Source organism: Pimephales promelas, chromosome 10, assembly GCF_988280905.1.
Source record: "Pimephales promelas chromosome 10, fPimPro1.hap1.1, whole genome shotgun sequence".
Taxonomy (NCBI): Eukaryota; Metazoa; Chordata; class Actinopteri; order Cypriniformes; family Leuciscidae; genus Pimephales; species Pimephales promelas.
The window spans coordinates 5120884-5134111 of record NC_142778.1 but is presented as its reverse complement, the minus strand read 5'-3'; the positions used below and the strand labels follow the sequence as shown (position 1 = coordinate 5134111).

The following is a 13228-nucleotide window of genomic DNA, read 5'->3' as shown; positions in this document are numbered from 1 at the left end:
TCAGCAATTAAATCATATTTTTAAATATATAATTAAATAAAAAATTATTTTAAATTGTAATATTTCACAATATTGTTGTTTTTACTGTATTTTTGGTTTGGTGAGCGAGACTTCTTTCAAAAATATTGAGAAATCTTTTGAACCCAAATTTTTGATCAGTTGTTTATGTGTCTCAAAATCTTGTCTCCTTATTATGCAAAGATGCTTCATTGATGTTTTTAGCATTAAAGACACATCAAAAACATCCACGCAACCTCAGGATAGCACACAAAGAATTCAAGCCCAAATGAATGCAGTTGTCACTCCAAAAAACTGTGAAAATGCATGAGAAATTAGAAAGACAGCAGATCAGCAGATAGCAGGAAAACTGAAAAGAAAGTTTATAAAAAGAGGATATATCGGATGTGAGCTGAGTAAGTGTAAGTGTAAAAAGACCAGGTGTGTGTGTGTGTGTGTGTGTGAGAGAGAGAGATTATCAGTATTACAGCAGTACGGCTTATCCAGTTATCAGGGTGAAATGTGAGGAGTCAAGCATGCAGCAGGAAAGACTGAGAGAGAATAAGACCGTGACACTCAAGTCTATTGAAAATCCATCAAATTTTAAAGGAGCATTAGATGTAAAGGTAAATTGCAGTGGTTTGCACAAGTTCTGTAAAAAATGTTCTGTATGTAGCAATGTGCAAAACATGGATGGAATCTTGGAATCCAGTCATGAAAATGGAATTTACGGTATAACGCGAAATGTCACGTAATTTGTAAAATTTTGGATGAATAAATCAAAAGTAGGGCTGAAAAATAAACACGTCATGATATAGACTAGTGTTTGTGAATATAAAAGAGTGAAAAGTCTGTGATTTAAATAGTAATTCTGCATGTTCAAAGCGTGAAGCGTGTCTGTGTGAATGAATTCAGCACTTTTGTCTAATAAACATTTTAGTAAATTATCAAACTGCTAGTTAAGTTTTATGAATTAAATTGCTTCTGTTATTTTTTAAATTTTGCTCTCGGGGTCCCCCTACAGTTGGGAAACAGTATTGTCTTCTACTACTGTCATAAAATCTGTCATGGTTGCACTAGGGAATACACGCGTGGATTTGTTGACAAGCGAAAACGTCAAAAGATCGCGTAGCTCACGTTAACAAGCCAGCGTCTTTATAGTAACGTTAGCCTATTGGCTAATGTTTCACATAATTGATATACTTGCTTCAGCCATGACAACATACAGAGGTAAAAAAAAAAAGCTTGTTGGGCTCTTGCGTTTGGAATTTGAGAAAGTGGGGGAAGTGTCGCATGCCGTAAAGCAGTCGAATTTTGTAGTTCTTTTTGTAGTTACAGAGTGCCAATAAAAGCGATACAGACCATGTCAGACTATGGCAGATCTGTCATTCAACCTATTGTAAGTCGATGTACCATCTCAAGGGTTTTGGAAAAATATCATAAAGGTTAAAAAAACGACATAGTGCTGCTTTAAAACAGAATTCAGGAAATTAGAATGAAATATTAATTTGAAAAAAAATGTAACTTTACTGGGGCCTAGTTTTTGACACTGTGACCAAACGTCGAGAGTTGCCGCAACAACATCCAACGACCACTGAAAATTTCAGTGAGGCGATTGTAACTGTGCTTTCAGCAATTCAATTTACTGAATTCCAATTTCAAATTTACACGGTCCTTCCATGTCTTAAAGATCTCTTACGTATGTCGAATCTCATTGGTCTCAAAGCTAACTTCAAAAAGCTGTATATCAAATTCGAATTGATGTTAATTGGCAACAATTCTGATGCTTTGCATAGCATCTTTGCGTTTATTGTAGACAGACACATATCTTGTTGAGTACATGTACTATGTAATTAGTGGTGAATGTCTATGGAGCTGGAAATGATGTCTTACCTCTTTGGCCACACCGTGCCATTGCTGATGACTCACGCACATGTCCATACGCTCCTTGTGGAAGAATTTACATTTCTCTGGCACCAGGAGGACATCACTCACGAATTCCCCAACTGAAAACATACAAACACGCAGCACGCAGATTATTAGCAAGGCTGAGGCTTTAACATCATGCAGCTGGTACAATGCAAACAGAAAACAACTAACAAAACAGAATTGCAAATTTGAGACAGCAAATAACAACACAGCTCAATAATTCATCAACACATGGTCTTTTGCATTCTATAATGAGCATTTTACAACTAGGGCAAGTGGCATCTGAACAGACATCTGGTCCGTACCAAAAGAACAGAATAAAGATCTGGCGTGCACACACCATCCCGTCCACAGCAGAGAGAGAGCAAATAGTCTCGCCGCGTTCTTTAAAGAGAACGGTGTAATTCTGGCTCATATCAAGTTTAAAATTTCTAATCTAAGCATACTAATCCCAATAGACAAAATAACGCAAACATTTTCCTATTTACATGTTGTGATTTGTATAGTCAATGAGTGTACAAATAACAAAGTCATATGAGACACAGCCATCGTTTAACCATATAAATATTGGACACTATAATCTCAGACGGCGAATTGTAACTGTACGATTGCCCGCGAGCTTCTCTTCCTGTCCATACGGTAATCTCTCTACTGTGCGACAGAGGTTATGACGCAATCGTTAGCCTACTTTTACAAAAAACTGCTTCTACGGGCCATAACATAAGCTACAAGGTAATGGAGCATTTTATACATTTTTGTGTTTCTTAAGAAATAAATAAAGGACAAATGGAGTCTTCAAACGCCTCAGATGTAAAGTTATTCGCTGTCAAAGCGACGCAAAAATGAATGGGAGTCAATGGAAATGCTAACTCAAGTGAAGTTCTGCTACAAGATGGCGGCACCCGGCCGGCTTCAACTTCCGGTCGTTTTTGTAAAAATATCTAAACACCATTCAACTCGAAAAAAGTCATATTACCATTTCAATGAATCTAAAGCTGTTCAGTTAAGCTATAAAAAAAACCTCCATAGCTCCCTTTTAATTTAAATTTCAGCCTTTGTGATTTGATAAAAGTCGTACTAGGCCATTTAACAATATTGGGGTTTTTTCAATGAACCGTGCAGGCCTAGTAGGAATGCACAGAAATTTTGGCCAATGAAAGAGAAAATATGCGAAAATCTTCAAGTTTATTAGTTTACGGTCTTAGTTTTGATTTTTAAATTTTAATTAACCTATATGTTATTGTATAAATCACATCAAATGAAGACAGTTAGTAAAATCACTTGTGGCAAATCAAACTGATAATCCATTTTTTGACGCAAGATATTTTTCAACCTTATTTTTATTCTTTAGGGTTGATTTTTGGGAGAACTGTGCCTTTAAGGAAATCAATTTACACTAAGCAATAGTTAATGTATAAATGAAACGGCAAAAGGGAGCGTGTGAGTAAGTGAGTGACAGCTGAGGAGCTCAGATGCCATCAGACAGGCCAGCATGGGATTGTGTGCCATATGCAGGAGAGTTATTACACAACTGATTTCAGGACAGCTGGGAGGCCAATCCAACCTCTGAGCCTGAACGACAGAACGAGAGAGATTGAATCGTTTAATGACCAGAAGTCTGTTTACAATAGAAGAGGATTGTGACTGTCCACAAACTGCTCATTTAGCTTTGACCACAAAAGAGGCCTAGGGCCAAATCAGCCTGAAACCAGAGAGCAGATGAAATGCGGACAGGAGAGAAAGAAAAGGGCAGTGTTTTGGAAAATGAGAGGGTTTGGAGAAAGAACCTGAAATAGAAAAGAACATAGTTCAAACCAAAGCCTCTCCACACACTAAATTCAAACTCAAACATGCAAAAAATATCGTCCCATTGGCCCACAGGGTCCGAATCAACTACAGTCCTTACAGCATCTTATTCACATTAACCTATTTATCAAACTCTGCACTGCGTTTAAATACCTGCTCTTGCCATTAAGACCTGTAAAGGTTTCAAAGCAACAAGCTGTCGATCATCACAGAACAAAACTTCCATTCCAATGTCCCTTGCGCATACGGTTTACTGGTTATAAGTGTAATGACAACAGATCACAGTAGTCTCATGCTTGCACATCTACAGTATGTGGTTATCTACTCAAAAGCGCACTTTATGCCTTGTCTAATAGGTTTCCATTGTGAGTGCATTACTGTAAACGATTTCTGCTTGTTTTTACAAGCTGAGGGGGGAGTCAAAAAAAATTGTGTGGCAATCGACAGCATGTCACAGATGCCGTCGATAAAGCTTAACTTGTATTGAACCCAGAACGTTTACAAACACAATCTGCTCTGCTGAAAAAACAGTGTGGGTGATTCAGGAATACCATTATTTATTTTACAGCTGCAGTAGAAAAGCAGAAAATAAGTCCTGACAGCGTCGGTAGGGCTGCTCGACTGCAATAAACGAGGTATCGCATTGATATCATGTGAAGAGCGAGGCAGTGAGGCAGAGAAGTGCAGCATTCTGCCTCTACAACCACCCGAGAGGAAATGGGAAATGCTCAAATACTTTGCAAAACGATAGACATTATACAATAACTAACATTCCAAATGAATGTTGTCACATGACAACATTTTGCTGCATGCTTAGTTTAGCATCGTTTAATTATTAAATAGCACAACGCTAATGTGCATTTCCAATTCTATTTTGGGTCACAATTTATATTAGGTGTCTTTTACTACTATGTACTTAGTAGTATAATAATGTAGGGCTGTAAAATCGATTAATTGCATCTAACAAAACAACAAAACTTTTTCCCACTACAAATAGGAAAAAGAGGCTATGATTTGCAAGAGCTCACCAAAATTGGACAGTTGAAGACTGGAAAAAGGTTGCATGGTCTGATGAGTCTCAATTTCTGTTGAGACATTCAGACGGTAGAGTCAGATTTTGACGTAAACAGAATGAGAACATGGATCCATCATGCCTTGTTCCCACTGTGCAGGCTGGTGGTGGTGGTGTAATGGTGTGGGGGATGTATTCTTGGCACACTTTAGGCCCCTTAGTGCCAATTGGGCATCGTTTAAATGCCACGGCCTACCTGAGCATTGTTTCTGACCATGTCCATCCCTTTATGGCCACCCATCCTCTGATGGCTAATTCCAGCAGGATAATGAACCATGTCACAAAGCTTGAATCATTTCAAATTGGTTTCTTGAACATGACAATGAGTTGACTGTACTAAAATGGCCCCCACAGTCACCAGATCTCAACTCAATACAGCATCTTTGGAACGTGGTGGAACAGGAGCTTCGTGCCCTGGATGTGCATCCCACAAATCTCCATTAACTCCAAGATGCTATCCTATCAATATGGGCCAACATTTCTATGGTCCAACTTTCAGCACCTTGTTGAATGCCACGTAGAATTAAGGCAGTTCTGAAGGCGAAAGGGGGTCAAACTAACTATTAGTATGGTGTTCCTAATAATCCTTTATTAGTTTGCAAAACATTTTTGCAGCTATTGATGTGGGATACGGACAACAATACATTTTTAAAACAATACTATACATTTTTGACCTCACTTGAGATTTCAGCCAAGTTCCATCCAATTATTCCTGAAACAAACATGGTTATAAGGCATTGCTTAAAAGCTTATAAATATTTTGACTTTACTTTAAAACTTTTTGGCATTTTAAACAAATGTGTCAAGGAGGACAGATAAAAACTGCTCTTTTATCTACTGCACATTTTGGCATATTCAAAAAATAATTATCTGTTTATGCTCCTTGGACAAAATTACGGCATACTAGTTTGGAAGAATGATGATGAACAACAAATTAATTTTCATTGTTGGGTAAACAATTCCTTTCAAAACATCATTTCATTTATTTGGGTCAGACACAAAAAAAAGAGTGACTGATGAAAAGAATATAAAAAAAAAAGCTTTCAAATGCCAAAAAGGCGGACGACGTGGGATGACTCATTTGTGCGCCCATGTAATCCCTGATTTTCCATTTTATACTAAACAACTGTGCATAAATTTGACTAAGCGCCTGACTTGTGAAGGCAAACTGCAGGCTCACGACATGATCAAAAAACTCTTAGATGATCCAACAAAGGCTGGAAAAGAAGCGTATAGTTGGTAAGAAAAAAATATAAAGAGGAACGACACAAAAGGATTCAGGCCAGCTGCTTTCAACTTCATCGTTTATAGCCCAGTTTCTCCGCTCTGTCCCAGACCTACATCAAAGATTTATGACTATTACACATTAAATGCAGTATTATCTCCCCGTCTTCTTTCCGTTTTATCTCCAGTTGTATCGACTAGACGCTTCGGCCAGGATGGAATCTGCCCGCATCTGTGTCTGTTTTCAGAAACACTAGCATCAAATGAACTAGTTTAACCTTCAGAGAGCTGTTTCAGTGGAGCAGAGCTGCTGTTGATGTAGCACAATCCTCCCAGCTAAAGAGCTGTTTATCTCAGCACTACCTTGTATTTGTATCATTCAGGACTATTAAGGCTAAAGAGTGAAACGCTCAGCAACTAAACAAACCCAAACAAAATACTGGAAACCATCTGCTGACTGCCCATTAGGAGTTAACCTTGGCTGAAATGAATCAATCCAGTGCTTGAAAGTGAAGAGCTAATGGTCAAACATGAGCTCTGCTTCTCAGTCGAACAGACGAGCTCGGAGAACTCTTGAATTTTCGCTCGTGGACGTAATTATACTGTTGTCATATATACCTCCTTATCTTAAGTTTGAGGAAACAAACTAAAAAGATCAAGGAAACACAGACTGAAAGACTAAGTCAAACGGGTCAAATATTCCTTTAAGAGCATGCATCAGAGAAACTTTTGAAAGGGATGCAACTAGAGACAATATAATCCGCAAAGATCAAGCCCCAACATATTCACAGGTTTCTTTAAGGTTTCCACTGCGGTGAAAGACAGAGACACAGACGAACTGCCCACTTCACTGCATTACACTACCAAAACAAATCACTCTCCCTAATTAAACTCCAGAGGCCAGAATGTTGCTGAATCACAATGAAATCTCCACATTAATAACAGTGGTAAAACCCCAGAGGGAGTGGAGAGGTGAGGACACAAGGTAAAACCGAACATGAGTGAGTCTCACTGATGTACCGACAGCAATTCAAGGTTACAAATGTGCCTAAAGAGGAAAATCTACTTAAAGGGACACTCCACCCATTTGCATCAAGCTTTCCATTGTTAGAAACCCAGTCATACTATTGAAAGGTCGTGCAACACTCTCATTTTCCCCTGAGACGAGAGAAATCTGCTATTTACCCTTTTCACTTCCTCCTACAATGATGCAAAAATAGTCATTTTACGTCATTGTAAGAGGAAGTGTAAGAGGGGGGTTTCTGTAAAGATTACAAGCACTAGATCCCACCCTTTCAAACCCGCCCACAGGGGGTTGGGCCTAATGCACTAACAGACCAATCACAGATCAGCGCCAGTGCGTTTGATTTCACCGGCAGAAACTTTTTGAAAAGTTTGTCCGGCCGTCAATGTCCGGGATTCAGGTTTTACTTTCTGCAGTCGCCATTCATTGTTTACATGTGCAGCTTTTGTTTCAATCTAACTGAATTCATTCTGATTGGTGAATCTGAATGTAGTGTTTACATGAACGCTAAACAAGTGATCAGTTGACGTGCGTTTTAACATTGCTAAGAAAATTCCTGCTCCTCCGTGAGAGATACGAGACCGGTGCGTCTCACAGGTGTCGCTCATCGGTAATCACGCCACCGGTCTCGCGTCGTTCTCCCGCGGCCCTCACTCGTCCCGCTCGCCACAGTAAACATGATGAAAAGCGACTGTAGAACGCAAAAGCCGAATCCTGGACATTTTGGGCGATCTCAAAACACATTTTCGGGCAGACTCATCACGGAGACTCACTAGTAGCCTAGACTTGTTGTTTAACTACTGCGCTCTGTTACCAGTAGGCGTGGCCTCCTAGGGCAGTGAAGCAAGTGCGTTCTGGGAGTTGTTGTCTCTCATCCACATAAGCCAAAAATACATTTTCTAGCTTTTCTCAGTCTAGAAAGCTCCAAATTCAAAAATAATTTCACATTTCTTCTACATAAATGACCCATTTTAAATACACATTCATCTTTCCAGAGGTGGAGTGACCCTTTAAACACTAGGGGGTGCTTTTCCAGACACAGAATACATCTAGTCCTTGACTGCAGCAGAAGTCATCACCACCTGTGGCCAGAAAACACCCACATTTTAGTGGCGTTTGCCAAGGCAAGCATCGATATTATGATTCCTCATAATTTGATTAGGTTTAAAGGTTTGCAGTAAACATTAGTAGTCTGTGACTTGTATAGAACATTAAGCGCTTCATATATCATTTTATGGATATGGTTTAATTCATTTTTAATTTTAATTTTATGAATTAAACAGCTTGTAAATATTTTTAGAACATTTAGAACAATCATTTAGAACATTTCTGGAACCTTTTTGGAATAAAATATAGTAAAAATCATTTTTTCCTAAGAGTGGACAATCTGTGTTACAGACATGATTAAAATCACTTCGAATAATGGGGCTTGTTGCGAAGAAATGCGCTGTTACTATTTAAAGGAATCAGAGATGTGGAAAGACAGAAGTAAAACTAGCAACCACCCAAACTATCCTAAATTAAGTTTTAAAAAAAATCCACTTCAGACCAATAAAACAGTTTCCATGGTGACTTATAAGTAGAGAAAGTTGTTGATGGAACAGTGTGGTGCTGCTATGAGCAGACTACACCTTTAGATTCCTCCAAACCCACAGACTGTATTGGCTAGCTGTCATTCACGAGGAAAGAGACACAGGAAGCACTGGACTGAAAGAGTGTCGCCCGCCCGACCCTGTCAATCAAACAGCAGCCGACATCAGGTGATGCGAGTCAACAGCTGCTGCGTCAGCTCAAACACGCACACACACAAAACAAAAATCAGCCATCTTGGAAAGCCTCTGACAGTCGGCCCATTTCACAGTCGGCTGGCAGCGCTAATGGCTTTTTTCAGTCTGCAAAGAGCCACAACTCAATCATCTCCTACGAGAGAGGGACAAACACGGGGAGGAGATGAGGAAAAGGCGCAGACAGCCGGACAGCAGCTTTTTCCACTGAGAAGCAATGAGATCAATGTTATTTTTCTTATGTGGATCAGCAGAACAATTGGAAATTGAGGATTGAATCATTTATTTGTTTGAGAACATTTATGAAAATTAACAGTGGGTGGTTATTTATGTCTGGTGGTTACTATGGAGTAAGACTGCATGTAGCTTTTATGAATGCATTGAGTGCCATTTCATTTTTCATTAAATACACAATGTGGTAGTGACCTAGAAACATAATATTTCTTAAATATATATATATTTCTTCTTCCGCCTTCTATAAATCAAATACATATTCAGTGGTTCTGGACTATTTCCCAGCCTGCACCATGGCAAAAATAAATTAAAGTGCTGCTTAAAGGGATAGTTCACCCAAAAATGAAAATTCTGTCAGTATTTACGCACCCTGTTGTCCCAACCCCGTTATTAACAAAAAGTTATAAAGACATCGTTAAAATAGTCTGAGTGACTTCAGTGGCTTAATGTTTATCAAAAGACGACAACGCTTTTTGTGCGCACAAAACAAACAAAACTTTATTTCAACTATTCATTTACTTCTCTCTCTGCACGAGTCAGGTTACTAGTTTAATAGCATACGCTTATGTTGTTGTACGTCACACGCATCACACACATGACCAGCGTCGGCCAATAGTGAGCCTACGTGTGACGTAGCTCTACGCTCATAGAGAAGGAAGTGAATAGTTGAAATAAAGTCGTTATTTTTGTTTGTTTTAGCGCACAAAAAGTGTTCTCATCGCTTAATAAAGTTAAGATTGAGCCACTGTAGTGATTTGGACTATTTTAACAATGTCTTTAATAACATTTCGAGGACGGCAAGTTTCAATCCCTCAAGAAGCCTATGGACTAGTATGGCTCCCAGATTTCATCAAAAATATCTTAATTTGTGTTACGAAGATGAACGAAGGTCTTGCGGGGTTGGAACAACATGAAGGTGAGTAAATACTGACAGAATTTTCATTTTTGGGTGAACTATCCCTTTAATGGTTTACTGGGATGAATATCTTGATTCAGTATACACTACTGTTAAAAATTTGGGGTCAGGTTTTTTTGAAATATATTGATTTTTTTTTTTACGATTATTTCACAATATTTCTGTTTTTTTATCTTTCCAAAATATTTTAAAAAAAATCTTACACAATTTAAATTTATGATCAGATTCTTTGCTATTTCTATACAGAAATTCTCCACTGATGTGTTTTCATGTTAACTACGGTGCATGCCATCGCAAACATCCAGTTATTGAGTCGAACACGCTGTTAGCAAAGTAAAAACAACAAGAAGTGAAGAAAGAGTGCTAAAGCGAGTTTACAAACTCTGACAGTTTAAACCACCCCAATGACCAAGTTGTCATTGCCAATTGCTGGGAAAACTCTTGGAAGAGAAGCAATGTATTTTAGCCGCCTCTGAGGAGAGAAATAACAATACACACTCACAGCCCAATGGATCTCCACCAGCCTCTGTCTGGAAGGGGAAATGGGATTTTGCTTTATTACTATGAAGTTCTCCACACAATAATGGCTTTTCACCCCACTGCCACCTTCCTGGTCACGTATACTACAGCTAAATTCAGTTGTCAGTTCACCTTTAGTGCTTAATCCTTTTCTGCGAACACACAATTCAGTCATTTACAACAATTCTACGCAGTGTGTATGGAACCGAACTGAACAACTAGTTGTAAATGGCGTGTACAAGAGATTTAGATATGACAAACGTAGGAGAGATACATCTCTGATGCATGTTAAAATACTTGTTTTAACCTGGATCAGAGATTTATCTCTCATCTGTATGTATGTGCGGCGCAAGACATCACAGGGAAAGCGGTACAAGCCGTGACTCATTTGTGTTGAAAGGAAATTAGTGAACAAGAACAAAACCATTAAAAAAAGCTTTATGCTGAAAATAAGACCGAAATATTGCGACCAACCTCGCAATTTAATATCAATTTAATAACTCCATAAACTCAATAGATGTGATATGAGCCAAGTTTAAACAACAAGCCCAAAAACACTTATATGGCAACACAGTGAGCGTGCTCTGTGAAGCAGCCTTTATGAATTAACAAAACACGGTGCCTCCATCGACTGTGCTTTAGTTAAAATAGCTGAACACAACGAGTCTATTGTAACTGTAATATTAATTTAGTCAGAATAGCGGATAATCATGCGAGACGCCAGAACGTTGCTATGGTTACCACAGTGTCAATCATCGCAGCATACACATGGAACGATAATTTGGGAATTAAAATCAACCCTCAACGGACACACGAAACTCAAATTAAACAGTGCTTTTCAGGTTTTACAGGGAGACCTAACTGTATTTAGATACAGATTAGGTGCAGAAATTGAATTAAGTAGCCTATTCGAATGTAAAATAACACTACATAGTCTTCACTGTGTAAATTAAATATAGATTAAAGTGACAAAAGTTATTCAGTCCAGAGCACAGAGTAATTTTTTGCAGTCTTTTGTCATATGACTAACGTTAAAAACACAGGCAGCAGTAATAACAGCAGGACATAACTAACTATGTTTACTAGGATACTCGCCAAGACAGACATTTTGGCAAAATTTTGTGGGAAATTGTCCGTTGTCTCAAGACGACGTGAACGAGTGATTAATTTAGTATTTGCGTGCTGTCAGATGCGGTATTCTGAAACGATTAGTGGAAAATTGTCGACAAATTTTGTCGTTGTCGAGTAGTCGTTTGATCTCACTTGACCTAATGTAAGGGCGTGCAATATCGCGTTTTGACCACTACGGCATTGTGGCGCTAGAGTGTAATGCAGCCCTTTACAAATGCCATTGCGGTAAAAGTTATTACAAATTATTATGACGGAGTGCAAACAAATCCGAAATAGCAAGGTTTGGGAAAGTTTCACAAAACTTAAAACCAACAATGCGGTCGTGTGCAATACATGCAAGGCGGAACTTGCTTTTCACTGGCGCACAACATGCATGCTAACACCCCGACAAAAGAGGAGCCGGTGAGAATTGAGTGTTCTCCAGCTTGAGCTAACTAACTAGCGGTAAATCTCTTTATTAGATAATGCAATACTACTAATTATAGTAATAATATTATCAATAATATTATAATTACAGCAATGTGAAGATTTATTTTGCATAGAATAAAGCCTGATTGAGCTTACGAATCAGGGCTGTTTTTATTATTATAGTCTTATCACACGCCTAAATTTTGTTCCGTAATCATGAAGATTTACAAAAGAAGATGTTAGGATGAATATCATGGCAGTTATTTTTTTTTATCCTGTAAATTAAAAGGTAAATTGAATTAGAACGCCTCTGTCAGCTCAATTGCCATGTAAAAAAAAAAGATTGTAATAATTTTATATTTATAATAATGGTTTGCAGATTCATATTTTACCATTTTTGTGTCCTGAAGTAAATGACCCTTTTTCTGTTTCAGTTCTAAGAAAAGCAGTGGGCCTTTTAAACAATGCTTAGAGAGCATTTGTATGCGATTTGAGAAATCTGAAAACTTAAAGAGAACGACCTGTTTATTTGGTTCTAAGTTCATTAAAAAAACTATTTCAAAAGCTGAACTGATTTTCTTTTTTATATTATAGTTAAAACATTGAGTTATACATATTCTTACTAATTTAAAAAGCTGAATAATAGTTCCAAACTTACAAAATAATCGGCGATTAGTCAAAATAATCGTTTGTTGCAGCCCTATGGGATGTGCAGTTTGTGCAGACGACACTTCTCACACAGCTTGGGCGAGTTATCATTCTTATAATATGCTTGTTCTTGAATGTTTAAATTGGCAAGGCTTAAAAACACGTGCAAATGATCACCTTTCAGGACTACGCAGCACTGGTATGACTGGCCCGACTGTGACAGTGACCGTTCTGTCGACGAGCCCTGCGTGTGCTCTCTCTTTCTCTCATGGTGAGTGTGCGAGTGTGAGAGAAAGAGCAAATTAAAGACATATTTTAGTCACCTCTCATGAAGTTTGGTCGCATTTGCGAATGATTTACTCTGGTGTGTTAATCTGGTGTGTACGTGGCCTTTGAGACCAGTGTTGTTCAAACTGAACTTTTTTTGGGGGTTGGAGTTTCAAGTTGCAAGACAGTAATATAACCGTGAGCTTAACTGTAGCTACTAAAGTATTTTGTAAAAGGCCTCGAACAGCTCCCTGAGCGCCAGTTCAGGG

General features: G+C 38.4%; 1 protein-coding gene across 5 annotated transcripts in view; it reads right to left on the bottom strand.

Moving 5' to 3' along the window:
• aplp2 (amyloid beta precursor like protein 2) overlaps positions 1-13228 on the bottom strand; it is a 90537-nt gene that overhangs the window by 31956 nt on the left and 45353 nt on the right. For all 5 annotated transcript variants that reach the window (XM_039647381.2, XM_039647378.2, XM_039647380.2 and 2 more), the window contains exon 4: positions 1891-2003. In XM_039647381.2, the coding sequence (XP_039503315.1) occupies positions 1891-2003 (113 nt within the window). The remainder of the gene's footprint in view (positions 1-1890; positions 2004-13228) is intronic.